Source organism: Mesoplodon bidens (assembly GCF_964165515.1).
Source record: "Mesoplodon bidens genome assembly, chromosome: 18".
NCBI lineage: Eukaryota > Metazoa > Chordata > Mammalia > Artiodactyla > Ziphiidae > Mesoplodon > Mesoplodon bidens.
In genome coordinates this window covers 9,274,311-9,292,510 of record NC_138175.1, presented here as the reverse complement: position 1 = coordinate 9,292,510, position 18,200 = coordinate 9,274,311, and the positions used below count along the sequence as shown (strand labels likewise).

The 18,200-nt window shown below is 44.7% G+C and overlaps 1 protein-coding gene across 4 annotated transcripts in view; it reads right to left on the bottom strand.

Annotated features, from left to right (window-relative positions):
- Positions 1-17,710, bottom strand: part of MAF (MAF bZIP transcription factor) — a gene marked incomplete at its 5' end in the record, with an annotated part of 359,645 nt that extends 341,935 nt beyond the window's left edge. Inside the window, 4 exons of one of the 4 annotated variants that reach the window (XR_014013732.1) lie at positions 567-2,124; positions 4,389-4,449; positions 11,726-11,832; positions 16,581-17,710. Coding sequence is in view for 3 of the 4 variants with exons in the window: in XM_081216138.1 (XP_081072264.1) it covers positions 4,416-4,449; positions 16,581-17,710 (1,164 nt within the window). Of the gene's footprint in view, positions 1-566; positions 2,125-4,388; positions 4,450-11,725; positions 11,833-16,580 lie in introns of those variants that run through there. The other 3 variants (XM_081216137.1, XM_081216138.1, XM_081216139.1) reach the window with 3 other exon arrangements.
- Between the last annotated feature and the right edge of the window lie 490 nt (positions 17,711-18,200).

Sequence of the window (18,200 nt, the reverse complement as noted above, 5' to 3'; positions counted from 1 at the left end):
AACTTTGCGTTGGGGGTTCAACCCTGGTGTCAGAATCCCTTTAAATAATTGCACCTCAACCCCACCCCACTCAAGACTCAGCTTGGCTACTGGCAGGAGCCCAGGAAGAAAAGAAACTTTGTCTGAAGAACCCAATTTAAAGGAGGCGTGACCGCAGGGTCAATTTCAGATCAATTCAATTCTCACCTCTACTGCCTACCTGCCAGCAAATGAAGTTACTGTGCTTTTTCTATAGACTGAAAGGACTAAAAAGAAATCGTCACTTGCTGCATGTGGATGACCCGTTTATTAGAGGATGGATGCTTGCTGAAGGAATGGCAAAAAACAAACTCCCTTCCTCTCTTTTTTGTCATTTTCACCTCACCAGTGATGAAGGTGTAGGATGCGCCCCCTGGATTGTTAATTAGGTGTTAATATCTTCCAGCAGTTTATACTGGAGGTCAGGGCTGTGTTGTTGGCCCACTCAACACCTGAAACTTCCTCCCCCCTACCCCCCTCAGTATTAGTTCCCATCTGAAATTCTATAAATGCTAATAGCTTTATTATATTTCCTTTAGACGCTGGAACGGGAGGCACTCCGAATATTCCCACCGGCTTACCCTTGTCCCAGCATTTTCTAAATACTGCCAAAAAAAAAAAAAAAGACCAAAAAGTAAATAAAAGCAAACCCAACCCTTCTGCATAGCTCATTTATTGCTGATAATTTCATTAGGTGCCAGGAAAAGCAAAAAAAAAAAAAAGGCAGACACTAAACAACAACTTTACAGTAGTTTTTGGATCGAGGAAATGAAAGACTCAGCAAGCGGCAGGCGAGGAGAGTTTCAACATTGGCATCTGTGAACGGCAGCAATAAATCTGAGATTTTGGCAGGTGACTGAATGTGTGCTTTTAGAACGAACGCTCTTTACAGAAGCATCATTTTGTTTTAAATAACGAGTGCTATACTCGTGCAAAAATTCCTTCTTCCTTCCCCCCACCCCCAAATGCCCCCAAATACATAATGTTCCTTTTTTAAGGCAGCCCCTTTGATAGCATTCTAACGTTGACTGGAAATAATGTGAGTTCATTGAGCTGCTTGCCCTGTACCTGCTCTGCCATAATTAATTGATTAAATCTGCTCACTAGTGGGCCAGTGTCCACAGAAAGGAAGACATCAGGCAGCCTTGTATGGAAAGGGGGATGGGGGGGCTTAGGCAGGAGCATAATCTAATTAAACAAACAACAACAACAACAAACAATTAGGTATGTTAGTCCCAGTAATAAAACACTTTAAACAGAATTATTTTCCCTTATTTTCTCGGTGCCAACAAATACAGTGATGTAATGTGCTTAAGACATACTCATGGCATCTGTGACGGATTGGTCTGCTCTCCAGGTCTGCATGCCAGACAGCATCCTACCCCTTGCTGTCTTCCAGGACGGGGCTGTTACTCTAAAAACTGAATACCGAGAAGCCCTGAGGGGTCTGCAGTGAAGCCAGGGTCAAGACCAGCCACGGTTCTCACTTGGGCTTTTCAAACCGAGGCACCAGGAGACGAAAACTTACGGTCTGTGTTTTCACATGGCCTTTGCATGAGAACACCTCATTCACCATTTCTGTTAAAATATTTTGATGGACTCTGCAAGGGAAATACGGTTATGACATCTTTAATTTTATGTTGGAATTAAATAGCTGTGCTCAGGTACCCACACTGACACTGGACGTTGGGAAACCATGCTTGCGTTTTATTTCTGGATGGTTACTGCAACATGGGAGGACACGTTATACAAAGTAGAAACAAGATTTCAGAGTCCTTCTACTGTGTTTTTTGTTTATATCCCAGTTCATAACAGAGTAAAGCCTTCCTTACATTGGTTTGAATTCATGTCAGCATAGGTACAGTCAGGATAAAACATATCCACTCAGCTAATTGTTAAGACTAGGAAAAAAAAAAAAAAAGTGATGGGTACTTAGAACCCAGGAAGAGCTGTTTTTACAAGTTCCATCAGGAAACTCCCACAGGTGACAGGAAAGCTACCAACAGGCCTCTCCCCTATGTATATGTGTCCCACCTGCCCTGCCCCAAGGCAGCTCTGTTAAGGCTCGGTTGCATCCGGATGGGTCTTAGCCAATGTCAGGAACATCTGTAATGGGTAGAGCATACACATCAGCAGGCTAAGGTCCACCACTATCTCCTGAAATTAGTGTTTCAACACACAAGATGGAAGAGCATGTATTAAAGGCCTGCTTTCAGTTTGGGTGCCAACCATGAGTCGTTGTGTCACCTCCTTTTGACAATTCACACTAAGAGACAGCCTCTAAGGTGAATTCCAAAGCCACTCTTTGCCTTAGGGTCAAGCAACACCATTCACTTCTTTCCATGGTGGCGATGTTACCATCACACCTGACCCAGGGATGCTACCATGGAGAAACGGACATCAAATAGCAGTGTGGGTTTGTTGTCTCTCTTGATCGTCATGTTAGAAGACTTTGCTTAGAAGGCACAACCTTGATAAATCATGCACTTGGGTAGGTGTGCGTATGTTAAGCTGGAACATGCACTAATGGAAAATGTTAGGATCAAGGGATGCTATGAAAATGGAGACTTTGATCTTTTTGTGATACCACTTAGGATGACTATTTTGTAATATGCCCAAGAACCAGAATATCATCTAGACTGTGTTTCTGAGAATAAATAAAATAATCAAATGCCTCCCCAAATGGCTTGTGATTTAATTCTCACACTCTAGCCTAGAAAATTGCCAGAAATAAGCCACAAAGTTGTACATAGTGGAAATCAGCAAGAGAGCAGAAAGCTAGTGGCTCCCCATTTTTGGCTTCCAGGACTGAAATCTCTCAACCAAAGTGACTTTCTGAAAATAAACTAACTAACTCTCCCAAGAGTATCAAGTACTGAAGAACTTTTCATATATCAGCGTATAATATCTTAATACCACAGAGTAACTTGGAGGAATTCTCCTCTTCTGCAAACTCCCCATCTAGCCAAATGCCTTTCTCTTCCTCACTCTCACCTGTCAATCATGTTCACAGCTGAAATTTGATTTCTCTCCCACAAGTAACCTTATATGAAATATTATGGGGGGGGGGTCAAGACCCGTGTGAACCTTGCCTTAAAAGTTCATTAACTCTTTGCTCAAAATGGATGGTTTCGGTGTAACAAAACCTGGCCGGTGTGTCTAGATCATTCTATTTAATAGATGGCTTTCAAACTGCAATTATAAGGACAGGGATAAAAGAAAGGAATAAAAAGAGAAAGGAATAAAGTATTGGTATGGCATGCATACACAAGGACACACAAATTAATCCCAAAGGTGTACACTTAGTTAAAATCTATGGATGAGAGCTATTAAAGAAAATGTTAATTTTGTTTAAGTCTAGGAAAGAACTCATGTTAAATATTCACAGTCCAGTTGTTCAAAGCCTGTCCTTATAATAGCGTGTAAAAGTTAAGTAATCAGATACCATATCTGAAGAGCGGGAAAAAATACGGGTCTGTTTCCTGACACCCTCAATTCACTGGATTCTTAAAGTGTCTCCTTCTTAAACAGTAGCAATTTGACAGTGGGACTTAAACCCAAAGCCGTATTTCATGCAAATTTCTCAGCAGGCAAATTTAATAAAAAAAAAAAGAAGTCAAACTTCATTCCATTAGCCAATAAGACGTAACAGGAATACATAAAACGATAACACTAAGTAATTATTGGTGTAAGAGTGTTGGTCTAGCTCTCTAAACGAAGAGGATTCATAATTAAATTCACCCCGGGATCCTTGTAATTGAAAACCCATTTAAATAGCTTAATTTCATTTTTTTTTCATAGGTGAAAAGTCACATTTCTGCCTCCCTCTGCCTACATTTGAAGTGAGGAGTGGCTCCAAACTCACATTTGGACACAGGAGGGGGACATAATGTGCTCTGAAATCACACTAAATCCTCCAAATGTGAGTATGGAGTGAGTTATAAGAGAATGGAAATTTGGAATGTTTATGAGGCCCAGGTGGAGCCAGCCGATGGCCATGGATGCTAATTGCACAGATCCACCCAAATTGTCTGACATTCAAGTAGAAAGATGAGTCAACAGACTCATGCTAGTTAAGGCTAAAGATCTGAGATCTACTCGGACTGGATTAGTACTCTGTACACCACACCTACGTCATGAAATCAGTATAAAAATGCATGCATGCTCGTCTCACACACAATGCATCCTTCACTTCAGCATCTGGTATCACCGTTTATGGACACGTAAAACCCAAATACTAAGACTACTAAAGCAGGAGACTTTCGCACCTCGAAAATGATCAGCATTCCTCACTTGCTTTGCTTGCTTGCTGTCTCCCTCATGGAAAATGCACTAAAACAAGCACATGCAAATCAGAAATCAAGATGTACCTCTTTGACTTCAGGCAACAGGATTTTTCACATCACTGATGTAGAGGATTCCCTTGGGTACCTGATTTAGTAAATATATTAAAATAAACAAAGGGTCATTAATAACCACGAAGAGGGCTTTAGAAGGACAGTATGTTCAAGGCAGCCTAACTACCTATGAAAAGGGCAGGATGAGACCAAAAGAAGAGTGATTTAGGTCCATCTGCTTTGGCAACCTGGTCTCAGCCCTGCCAGAGGAAGGGTTCACATGGAAGAGAATGGCGTGGAATGCTTCATCAACGACCCCCCTCCACTCTTGCTCTGGTCCTGGGGGGCTGAGACAGGAATGCCCACTGGCCTGGATCAGCTTTAAAGCTGCCCTCAGTTCAGAGAAGCAAGTGATCCTGGGTTCACAGTGGAGGAGGATATGAATGGTCTCTGATGGGTGTCTCTCAAGTGTTCAAAGACTGCCCATCCCCAGGGAACCAAAACCAAACCCTGGCTCTTTACTAGGGCCTGTTTCTCTTCCATCTTCCCCCCTCCTCTTCCATCGCCCTGGTCTATTCTGCTGGTCCTGCTGACCTTAATTGCAGATGTTCTCTTAACAAATAGAACCATTTAGAGACCACCCTTTTATTTATTAACTTCCTCTCTGTTTAAATTAGTAGTAGAGAATGCTTAGAACGGTAATATGAAAATGAGATTGCTTTAAAAAGAAAAAGTCTTTTTGCTTCACAGTGAATAACAAAGCACAGTAATTCAAAGTAGTTAGCTTTCTATGGTTCAAAAACCCCTTATTGCTATTAGCTATACTAATGTAAGTGGCAAAATAATTATCATTTACTGTACGGAGTCCAATATTTTCCAGACAGCAGTTTAATAACAAAGCAGACCTGTCATTTCTCCCCCTAGTTAGCCATACTCTACAAGTTCAGACTGTCAAAATATATTTAAAATCTAATTTAAAAAATTCAACATGGTTACAGTAAATCTGGGTACAATAACTGTGATAAACCAGTAAGTCAATCTAACTTTTTTTCCAACGTGGAGATTCAGTTATTCTTCTTTAATCTGCCCCACTTTTATTTGAATTACTTTACAATTGGTGTGAAAAAATACACACAACGCATACACCTGCTGAAATCTGTAGGCTGCTGTAACTGACAGAATCTTTTACTTAAATTTTCGTTTAGCGTAACTCTATAATTTTCCCAGTTCCCTTTATCTAAAGAGTCTGACTATGTATTAAAATACTCATATAAACAAATTTGTATTCACATCTGTCAGAGCTGCCCCAAATACATCATGGGCTTTCATTTCACGTTAGAAATGCTTTTAAAACGTTACGGCACAAAATACTCTTTTTCATGTCAGAGTATACAGTAATCTTTTGCCAAATAAATTATTTCTATGCCAAAAAAAAAAAAAGAAACAAGAAACATACTGAAGTTATAAAACCTGGAAGCGTTATCTGTGATATCAATTGTTCTCCATTTCAACTTCAAATGGCTAATCTCAAACAAACAAACAAACAAAACAAAACAAGAAAACTTCCCATATAAGGTCACTTAAAAAAAATCTTTAGGAACAACAGATTCTTTTAGAAATGCTAGTGAATAGAGTTTAAAAGCTTAAGAGACTGCAGAGGGAATATTTTTGTAATTCCTTTGGGGCAGTGCAAACGTATGTTAAGCTTCTGCAAGGAATATTTACATGAGATCATAGACTTGTGAGGCATTTTTCAATTTTAGAACAATATTACAAAGCAATAATTGAACAGAGACTTTGCAAAATGCCCCTTTGCCTTCCTGACCAGCTCACTCATAGCCTCTGTTATTTCTGGAGAAAAAGAATCGGACCTCATTAAATGCGTATTTGGAATCTTGCCTGAAATCTCATAAAGTAGATGTCCTTTTTAGATCATTGGTGTCCTTTTCCTCAAGATGACCTCTATTCTCTGGCCACCTGGGGAACCCATCCTGTCATCAAGGCATTTACTTTCAAAAGCTGGGGAGAGAGAGATTCTGTTCGCACACCTGAAATGGGGTCCAAAAGCCATTGCCGTTTTCTGTTCTCATCACCTTCACCCAGGCTAGTCACTGGGGAAGAGTGGTAGAGGGCAAAGGGGTCTCACAGGGGAGTAGGAGAGGAGATTTTCCATCCTGATCACAGCGGTGTAGTCGAAGCCAGACGTCTGCCAGCACAGAGCCTTGAACGGTGGCATCTATTTACCTAACCATTAAATAGTACTTTTAAATAGCATAGGAATGTACAGTGATATTCCAAGGAAGATTTTAAAGGTCTCACTACCGGTACAGTGTAGAGAATTAACACGGACAGTGCACCCTGAGAACATACAGATGGTCAGCACGCACCTCTGTGATGCTCTGAGTCATGCCAAGTCCAGCGGAGGTTTTATGGGAAGATCATCATTCTAAGACAGACCATTCAGGCTAGGTTTGGCTCCCGCCGACCAGCACATAGAGTAGCCCAAAGAACTCTGTCGTGTGATCATGTCTGTGTCCTAATGTGGAAACTGTAGATTTATCTTTTAATAGCTTCCCCCTCCAATGTGTTAGACTTCCATAAATAGATTAGATAGATAAATGGCAGATGAAAGAATATGTTGGATTCATTGCCTGAAAACAGACTCAACTATCATCTTTTAACGGATTTCGTCTGAGAATGATGACTGCAGGTTTTCCCCGTTCTAAGAAAAAATATTCCAGTAGAATCTGACAGTGTAAAAGTGCGTCAGATGCTGAGATCACTGCTTTCGTTTCAACATATTTATCTGCACATTTCTGAATCCTTCCTTAAGCAAAGAAAAAGGAAAAAACGGGGGGGGGGATTTATTTAAGAAGGTGCAATGATGCTTAACTACTTCACACTCAAGGGTCCAAAAAACTGAAGGTCCCTATAAGAAAAAAACCCTACACGGAAGGTGTCCTTTCTGAAATTAGTTGTTTCAAAGTTTCTCCTCTTTAGACAGTTTCTGAGTGCCTGAGATTTGACAGCAACCGTGTTAAATCTGGGAACGCAAGCAAAAGCCCCCCTTGCTGGAGCTGTGGGTGAGATCCTAATGAAGTTTTCCTGGGTGGCTTTCCTCTACAATAAACGTCAAACTCTATCAAGGAAAACCCCAACCGTATGGAGATTTCTCCAAAGATTTTAAAACAGTCTATCTAGATTTCCTTCTTTTTCTTTTGCCTCTTCACTGTCTCTAACCAGAGCAGGAAAAAAAAAAAAAAAAAAAAATCTAGATCTGGAAATGGGCCGGAAAATTAATAGAGTAAAACTCAAATGATCTGGAGCTGATGCTCTTGTTTGCAGAAGGTTCCTGGGGCAGCTGGAAGGTGGGATGGGGGGTGTCCCAAGGTGAAAGGCGGAGCCTTTTAGGGCTGAACCCCACTCCCTCCTTCCGTGCGCCCACCCCAGAGCGCAGCAGAGCAGGTATTTTCAATGTCCCCAAGGGCTCCACTGTGGCCAGGGCAGTCCTCTTGGAAAACTTAAACCAAATCCCGATACAAATCCAAGTACCCAGCTGGGTCACGGGCACCGGGTGGTTGCGGGGCCCTGGGGCGCGCTGGGAGTGGCCGCCGGTGGTGCCCCAGCACGGGCACGGGCATCTCGGAGGGGAGCTGCTTTGCCAGCGTCCCGAGCCTGCTGGTCCCCCGGGGCACAGCCCAGGGCCTGGGGCACACGGGGACTTCCCTTGGCCTCAGGCAGCCGCAGGACCCAACCCCGCGGGCCCTGCTTCCTGTCCTTCTGCACTTGATGCAGTGGCCAGGTGACCCTGAGGATGGGGAGCGCACCTGGCCAGGGCATTGATGCCCAGAGTGAATGGGCCCCGCAGAACAAATGTAGACCGGGAGGGGGTTGGGCGGGGTGGAGGGTGCAGGGGATGCGTGGGGAGAGGGGATGCACGGAAACTGGGAGACGGGACCTCAGCATCCTCCCTGCCTTCATCTCCTTCATTCCAGGCTTCAAAGCCCTTGGTGTGGGAAGCTCCAGCTGGCCTTAGACATTCCAGAGCCACTTCCCAGCTCTTTTCTGCATCCCCGCCTTTGTCTGCACTGGACCTGCCCCAGAAGTGACTTAATGGGTCCAAAGGCTCAGCTTAGGTGAGTGTCTTCTGGTACAAGGCAGTGATTTCTGAGCCTCTCTGATGGCCCTGGTGACTAGGCATGGGGGGTAGAGGTGCCAGAAATTATAGAGGGGACACTGGGATGGGACAGGGACCAGGTGGTAAGGGGCCAAAGCCCTGGAGCTAAGGACATCGCTATTGCTTTTACGGATCATGGGGATTTCAGGGTCTGCCAGAGGCCTGTCAGTCATCCTGCAAACACATCTGGCCTGGTGGGAAGCTAGGGCCCTAGGAATGACCTAGAGTTGACCCCTGGTGAATGGGGGTCATAAGCCAAGGTCCGACTCTTGTTAGTAATACTGCCCCCAGCCCCTGCACACCAGCCGCTACCTGCCCTCTGCTCCTCTGGGCCTAGTTTGGGATTGCCTACTTTTCTGGGATCCTCAGGCCTGCTTTCCTTCTGGAAAATCCCCCAAAGGAGCCCAGAAACCCACTTCTACAGGCTTCCAGAAGTGGATGAAGTCATGCAGAACCAGGACAAATTTTGGTTGCAAAAGGGAACTCGGCACTGCTGACCGGAGTTTTCAGCCCAGGATTCCCTTCACAACCATCCTTTTTGGGGATTCTCTCAGGATAGAGGTTACCACGCCTCCTCTCCCAGTTCTATAAGGTTTCATGTCCTCTCCTATTTCCTAACTGAAAGAACCAAGCACAAGAAAAAAACATTCTTTGGCATCTTAGCTTGGAAACACTCAAGGTTGGTGATCAGAATATTTAGAATAAATTCAGAATCCAAATCCCCAGCGTGTAACTCACACCCAGGCCTGGGCTGGGTGGAGGCCAAGGGGGCGTGGGGAGGTGAGCACAGAACTATTTCTATTTCCTCCTCCTCCTCTCCCAAAGCTCCACAGACACCCCTCCCTCATCCTCCCTTCTTGAATTAATGCCCCTTTCTAATCGTAACTAAAGATCCAAGAATCTGTGGAGAAGGGAGGAATGTGATTTTGCAATCCGAAGTCCTAATTATAGGAAAAAATTGTTACTTGACAAAAAGAAAGGAAAAGAAAATGAATTGTGTTCAACAGGGAAGAGGTGCTTAGCAGATGACTATGATCTGGGTAGAGAACTGTGCATTCCAATCATAGCCTCTCTGTGGAAAATGCATTTTGTGAATTTCTTGAAACTGTCCAACTCTGATGCACATTCATAGAAAGGTCTGATTTCTGTGTGCCGTTGATGTGTTCTTTCTATACTGGCCTTGTTATATTGGGCAAACTTAGGGAAAACACACAAAGGGCTTTCAAATTTAAACAATAAAAACGGTCACGATGCCATCAAACCTACTGCGGTGACCATAGAAATATGGGCATAACACATCCAATGTCTCAAATGTCCCCACTGTAAAATCACAGATTGAAATATTTATAAATGTCCCCAAATTAAGACATTTGCAATTTCCTCGGAGCTCTTAATTGGGGTTCGATCTCTAAAATTTTCAAAACAGAAACACACGTGAACATATAGGAAAGAAACGGACAGCTGAAGCTGGTTTGCACCTGTGTGCAAATGTGTACACTGGGTGACGCCTGCCTTCGAAGTCCGCGTCACCATTCTCTCTGGCTTGCCTCATTTCTCACCTCCCACAGATGCTACAAGGAATGGAGAGCCTGGGGTTTTGCTACGCCTTCGTGCCAAGCAATTTGATTTGCTTTGTTTTTTGTTTTGTCCCTCTCTAAAGGGTAAAGATGTTCCCACATTGTTGCAGGACTGTACTTCTTTATGCCCCGGCAATCATGAGACAGCCTGGGAGACTGAAATTCTCTCACCCTGTCCCCTACCCCCGCTGGAGAAAAAAAATGCCAGACAGAGCTGGGTTTGTTCAAGAGCCGGGGTGGAGCCAGGCTTGGAGAGAATTTCCCTTTTCTGGGGCTGTGTGATGTCTAGATTTTGAAGATTTATATCAAAAGTGAGAAAAGCAGTGTTATCAGAAGGTGGGTGAAGGCTCCTGCTCCGTTTTTAAACAAATACAAAAACAAACAAACTCATCCTGGTTCAGTGGGCTGGAGGGCTGGACCACCTCCCTTATGGCTACTGTCTGCCCAGCCTTGGACTTGGGACATCTTTTAAACTTAGGATGGGGCCAGAGTGAGAACAAACTAGGTTTCTCTTATCTTTCTCCGGACAAGGAAGACACCGACCCCAAATTATTCATTTAACCTCCTGAGTAATAATCAGAAGTGGTGAAAAGGATAGCCTCTCACGGTAGCTATCTCTTCCCTAAAAATGAAGACATTTCTTCCAGAAAAGGGACAAAATTTAAAAATAAATCAAACGAAAGTAAATCGCAGTGGGCAGCCTCTCAGACGAGCAGTGTAAAGCGGGTGAATCTGGCTTCCTAGCCTCTCTGATCCCATGTTTATATGAGAAGTAAGCCCCACAGCTTGGCTGTGTGTTTTACTGGCACGGAAATCAGATGGCTAAAGGTTGTCACTCATGGACCTCAGTCTTCCAACCTATCTCAGTTAGTCTTTAACTACCAACAGGCAAAAAATTGAGATACCTGTGTGGCCAGCAGACTTTTAAATACATTGATTGGCCTAGAACACCGGGGGAGTACATTTGATCAAGCCAAGGGTGAATACGGAAGTATGTTGGTCTGAACCAAAAACAAAGACAACAGCAAAAACCTTCCAACTACTGTACTCGGGAACCTCTGAATGTGTCACAAGCCACTTCAGTCATTTCAGACAAGGACACGCTGGGAATGTGGCTACTGAGACAGCTGTGCCCCATGTTTGCAAGTGTGGTTACCATTTGCCCCCTGTACACTGTGTTTAACCTTAAAGCTGGTGGTTTGGCAAGGGGAGGTCCTATTTAAGAGCAGAAGTATCTCAAATCAACGCTACTAAATAAAAACTACTGGGGTAAAGGTATAAGGGGGAAAAGATCAGAGCCTTAGAATCCCGCATTCAGTAATAAATAGAGCATCTCCCATTGGAATGGCCTCTGTTGAAAGCCCAGGTGGTTATGGCATGAAGGCAGATAAATATGATTATCTACACATTTCCTCACTGAGATCAGGAAGTAGAATCTCTGCCTATTTGATGTCCATCTATTAATGTGTCGGATACATTGTAAAAAATTATTACACAGTTCTGGAAAAAAAAGAAAACATGGGAGGTGACTTCGTGGATGCCTGAGAGCAGAGAAGGGGGAGGAAAAAAAAAAGCACACGGAGGGGGTGTACTTAACTAACATTGGTTTCACTTACGGCTCTGATGAATGACCACGTTTGACATCACTGATAAATACAATACTATCCAGGGCCCGAGAGAAAATCAGGGTGCTCGGCTCTGTTAAAGCTTCTGCCCGTGGCATCTGCTTGGGGAGGTGGGGGTCAATTATTTATTTATTTTTCTTCTTAGTAAAATTATCTGCCAGAGAAACAATGAAGCGTGAAAAAGGACTGTTTAGAGTGTGCATGTCTACATAGGCTTTAAAAATGCTAGCTGTTAACCTTCTGTGACACTTCCCTTCATATCAACGCATATACCTGGTAAATTTCAGTGGATTTTTTTAAAAAACCAATAGTACAGGTTGAAAACAATCGCACCTATTCAGTCTGGCGCATCGTAAAGTAAGAAACACCAGCGTGCTTTTCTGTGGGTCTGTATGATCCTCAGACAGGAGGCACAGTTAATTAGCATGGAGCTTATACATTTAATAGCTTTCATCTCTTAACACATTTATTTTTTTAAAAAGGAAACTAAACAGAAGTCAGGGGTAGGCTGTTTTCCATGACTGCAGATAGTAATAAAAATAATAAAAATACAGTTCTCACGTAAATTTCATTTTGTGAATACACGGGTAAGCACATGACGCTGTGGGGCTTCCAAAATGTGGTGTATCCCACCGATGGCTGCAACTTGTGAGTGGGCTCAGTTCTGTATTTGGAATGAAAGGAATTTTAACACTATTTAGACAAAGACTCAAATGCAGTGTAAAGGGAAAGCTAGATTTCCTTACATGATTAAAAAAAAATGTAGAGACTTATTTGTAGTAAGGGCACTCAGGCAGGATTTGTTAAAAAAAGAAAAAAAAAGCATGTATTTGTGTTCACCACTCTTATTATATTTCAAAGTTTTTAGTTATGGTTATTTCTGAAAGTGCCTTTCATTAGGAGTTAGCCTTCACTTAAAGGCAGCCACCAAAACCCCAATTTTTTTTGCCAGCACCTCTTTATTTGGCTTTTTCATGTTTGGGGCAAAAACCTGCTTATTATATTAAACTGCCTTGTAGGGGCCTATCAAAATGCTTAATTGTTGGACCACTGTATTTTTTTCCCAAGTGGCATTCCTCATGAGGTAACTGCAATAACTCCATCCAGGTCACTGTTATTTTGAAAATGTTTGCCTAAAATTTTGTGTCGGATGCTGGGCTTCCTGTATAAGCGATATCTCCATTTCTTCTTCTACAGGGGGAGACTGCAAATCTCCTCATTGGGATCAGACCAAAAAAACAAAACAAGAACTCTGAAACAGAGAAGACAGCTAACTTCAAGCACATGGAGGTAGGTTTACTATTAAGACTTGTGTTAAAGCAAAATAAAGTGTGGATTCAGGGGCCCTATCCACTGTCTTCATGTTCTGTGAAAAAGGGTAGGAAGGCTGATACACTGGTCAGAACTCATCAGCACCAAACACAACCTGTTTTCCTCAAAATCAGGCCTTCGTTCAGAGTTGCAATATTATTATTATTATTATTATTATTTTGAAGAACAGAAAACAAAATAAAACAAAAGTCACCGTGTTTGGCTATATTTTCAAAACAGTGTTGGCTTTGTCTAACATTCTATTAGCCATCTAGGGGAAGTTGCTGAAGAATGCAAACTGCATGAATTTGTAACATTAGTTGCATGAATTTGTGTCATTTTAAAATAGGTCAATGCTGTTCGTGAAGGTAGCTCTAGACTTTCCAAGGGATCTTTTAAGTGAGCCCGCACACGTAGCCTGTGTTGGGGTAAATACTGAGAAATCAAAGCACAGCCTTTATTCCAACCAGGCATTATTTTTTGCTTGTATTCCAGGAGCTAAGGTGCTCTGAAATCATTACCAGCTCATCTACGTGGAGAAGCCCTCAGCTAAATATTCACAGGGAAATATGATTTAATAACAGTTTAAACCCAGATACGTACTTGGACTTCTGTGAGAGGTGGATTTTTCTTTTTCCTATTTAAGACAAATGACCTTCAAAGTTAAGAAACAAACAAACAACTGTAATTTGTCCAAAGTGTTGATGTGAAATCCTGTCAGGCCTTGCTAACAAGAAAATCATGGCATGTAAGGGAAGAAGGAAAAATAATCAATTTGAGCCAAAAGGCAAGAATTGTTTATCTTTACCATTGAATGCATATGTGCCCAAGCCACCTCTGCCAATGCCTTCTCTGCCGGGCTCGTTTCCCTCTAGATGGGTGTGTGGTGGGATGAGAAGCTCAGGGCGAGGCTGAGAAGGCCCTGCTCTCTGGTTGGGATTTTTGTTTGTTTGTTTCCACCAGGGCAATGATGCCTCTACTTATTTGAAAACTGAAAACTTTGGGGGGGGGGATTTTGAGAGATTGTAATTTACATTTATATTAAATATTACTAATTATTGGAAGGGACTGGCCTTCCACCTCACAAAACAGCCTATGTTTCACTCTGAATTATTGCCTCATTACTTCTCCATTAATCCTTCCTCTGGAGAAAAGGATGCCTTTTACACTTCTAACGCAGCGTTGGGCCCAGTTAAACTGTACACTAAGAAACTGAGTACAGAATCAAAAAAAAAAATGCAGTTTATTATTGTAGATTATTCTTTCTCTTGATATAACCAGAATTGAAAATGAAAGAAAAGCACATAGGAACATCACGCGTGGTTAGTTAGTAACTCAAGATATAAAACAATTTTGCACAGCAAAATATGTAAAAGAAAAGTAACTGACAAGATTTTTTTATATTTATTGTGGTAAGATTTACTTTTCATTTTGTTTTTAAAGACAGGATGTCAGTCCCTGAAAATAACATTTACTGATTATTGCCTTTAAAACTGTGGATTTTTTTTTTAAGTTACAGAAAATCCAGTTCTGCACCACAATACAACTGTAAAAAAATCTGCATCATCTTAAAACTGTGCAGTAATGCCATTTTTTATAACTGCATAAATTTATTAGCGTTCTAAACAGTTTTGCAAATTTTTTTTGTATTATATGCTTGCAGGTTATATCTTAGTGCAATTCAGTCCCAAATACTTTAATTTTGAAAAAAAAACATACATTTTGAATGTAAAATACCCCTACAGATATAAACAGGGGTGCTTCCCCTTTTAATACTTTGGTTTTCAATACAGTCAGTGGTATAGCAAAGACTACACATACCCAACTTATATTTAAGTTGCAAGCACATGCTGTATAAGCTACTTTTTTTTAAACAGTCCCCTTGCAAACTCTACCCCCCCTTAACATCACAACAGTAAACAATTTAGTGCATCAATCTTTTAAAAAATCTACAGCTAAACAGACCTAACTCTTTCAAATTTATCTATAACATTCCTTTATCTGTAGCATACATTTTAACTGGGCTAACAGATTATAAAAACTAGAATTAAATTATATACTAGAAACCCATAGCATTCCACATTTGACAATGACCAAAAGCCAAAAAAAAAAAAAAAAAAGGAAAAAGAAAAAGAAAACAAACCAAAAGAATAACGGGGCAGATTTCTTTTTTTAAAAAATAAATTTTAGACTGCTTTCGGCAACAGCACAATTTTAGTCCCCTCAGTGGGGCAGTCATTCTTATTAAAAAGAAAGCATTAAGAGTTCTTTACTGTTGGCCGTGTTAAATTTTTTAACCCATTCTGGCATCTTTAACAAGGAATCCCTTCAGTGCATTTACAATGGGAGGCTGAAGTTCTGAGTAACTCAAAGCAGTTTTGGAGCAGATGCAAACTTTCATGGGAAGAAGGCTCTACGGTTGCACTTTTTTTTTGTTCTGAACTCAAAAAACTCATGAGGCAATAAAACAAAAGTATGAATGCCAATGCCATAAGTCTTCGAACGTCCATTTCCAAGCCAAAAGGAAAAAAAAAGAAAAAAAATAATTAGACCATACATGTCCAGCATGCAGGCTTTTTTTTAATTAATATAATGTCTCTTTTCCATAAAGTCTTTGAAACAGTTATAGTTCATTGTTGCTAAGACAAAGTAGCAAGCATAATAATGCATGAGATGAGAATGAGTTTTTTAAATGGCAGACTAAACTCTCAGATTTGGCATCATAAGGACCAAAACTCACGAGTCACACCCAGAAAGTTGATGCAGGCTTGATTGTGGCAGGTTCATGAGGATTTTTCCCCTCTATTTTAGCATAACAGTGCTCAAAAAAACCCGATGGAACTCAGCACGCTGCAAGTGTATATAACATTTCACATTTTTTTTTCCTTTGCAAGCTCAATCTCATACGAAGAACTCAGGAGGAGAAAAAAAAACTTAGCTTTTTTTTTCCTTTTTTTTCTTTTATCTCAGAGGAGATGGGTGGAGAGGGAGTGAGGGTGGAGTGTAGGGAGGGAAAAAAAGGGGTTAACACAGCAAGCTCCAAAAACTCAAATTAAAAAAAAAAATCCAAACAAAACAAAAACACACACAGAAGATGAACACCAGCTCATGAACTGAAGAAGAAAAAAAAATATGTGAATGATGCAGGCTTCAAAGGTGAGCATGAGGAATTCTGCCGAGATCGCTGAACACTGAGCACGTTGTGGGGGGGGGAGTGTTAAAAAAAAAAAACAAGCTAGCGAGTTATGGAGAATTTCAGATTGGCAATGCATGAGCCAGACAACCTGCCCCTCCCCGACTTCAAAACAGCCTTCGCCACCACCACCAACTCGGAGCACGGTGCGTGTTGTGTGTATGTGTGTGTGTGTGTGCGTGCGTGTGCGTGCGCGCAGGGGGCAACTGGGGGGGCAAGCTCGGGAGGGGAGGGGGCGAGGCGGTGGCGAGCAAGGCTCTGGAAGTGGCAAGCCCACACCCGAGTCGGACCCCCACGGAGCACTTATCAAGGTGGCTAGCTGGGATCGCGTGTCAGACTCACATGAAAAACTCGGGAGAGGACGGGTTGTCGCTGCTCGAGCCGTTTTCTCGGAAGCCGCTGCTCACCAGCTTCTCGTATTTCTCCTTGTACGCGTCCCTCTCGCGCACCAGCCTGGAGATCTCCTGCTTGAGGTGGTCGACCTGCTGCAGCAGCTGGTTCTTCTCGGACTCCAGGACGTGCCTCTGCTGCACCCTCTTGAAGCGGCAGGACTGGGCATAGCCGCGGTTTTTCAGGGTCCGCCTCTTCTGCTTCAGCCGGATCACCTCCTCCTTGCTGACCCCGCGCAGCTGCCGGTTCAGCTCGCGCACCGACATGGTCACCAGCTGCTCGTCGGAGAAGCGGTCGTCGAAGTGCAGGCCGCCGGCGGCGTGGTGAGGGTGCAGGGCGCCCCCCGCCCCCGCCGCGCCCCCGCCGCCGCCGCCGCCGCCGCCTCCGCCGCCGCCGCCGCCGCCCCCGGCGCTGGCCGGGCCGCCGCCGCCCGAGCCGCCCGCGCCACCGGCCGAGGCGGACGCGCTGCCCGCGGCGCCGGGCGCGCCGGCCGTCGGGTGATGGTGGTGGCCGGCGGCGTGGTGGTGGTGGTGGTGGTGGTAGTGCGGGCCCGCGCCGCTCTGCGCGGCGGCCGCGGCGATCACGGCGGACACCACGGCGGCGGCGGGGCCCATCTCCTCGCCGCTGGCGCCCAGGGAGGCGCCGGCGCCGGCCCCGGCCGCCGAGGCCAGCTGCTGCGCCCCGCGCGCGTAGCCATCGAAGCCGCCCTGGAGCTGGTGGCTGTTGCTGATGAGCGCCTCGACCGCGTCCTCGGGGCTGAAGCCCAGCGCCTCGGGATTCAGCTGCTGCGGGTAGCCGGTCATCCAGTAGTAGTCTTCCAGGTGCGCCTTCTGCTCGCTGCCCGAGCCCGGGCTGGGCGCCGAGAAGCTGGGGGAAGGGGGCACCGAGCTGCACGGCGTGCTCATGGGGGTGGAGGACAGCGAGCCCCCGGCGATGAGACGGCCACACTGGCTGATGATGCGGTCGGTCTCCACCGGTTCCTTTTTCACTTCAAACTTCATCAGATCGAAGTCATTAACATATTCCATGGCCAGGGGACTGGTGGGCAGGTCGGAGTTGCTCATTGCCAGTTCTGATGCCATTCTCCTGCCGCCGCCGCCGCCGCCGCCGCCGCTCCGCCAGATGGGCTGCAGGAGAGGGGCCAGCGGGCTGTGCTGGGTGGCCAGCGGGTGAGCCAGCTTGCCGGGCTGGGGCGCTTCTAGCTCGCGCGGCGGTGGCTGGCCCGAAACCTCCGAGCGCGCACACACCCCCCCGCCCTGCCCGCGCCCGCCCTCCCTCCCCCCTGCTCACGCCAATGTGCTTGCTCGCTCGCCCCGGCCCCTCCTCGCCTGCTCGCCTCCTAGCGCGCCGAGCCGGCGGCTTCAGGCTCGGGAAGGTCCTCTGCGAGCTGCGGTGGCGGCGGCGGCGGCGAAGCCAGAAGAGCCCGGCTGGGTGCGCGGCGTCCCCCGCTCGCCGCTCCGCTGCGCGTTTTGCATAAGGAGTGCTCGCCTCGCCGGCCCGGGCTGCAGGCGGGGCGCGCGCGGCGGCCGCTCGGGGCTGGAGGCGCGGCGGGCCGCTGTCCGGGCGGCGCGG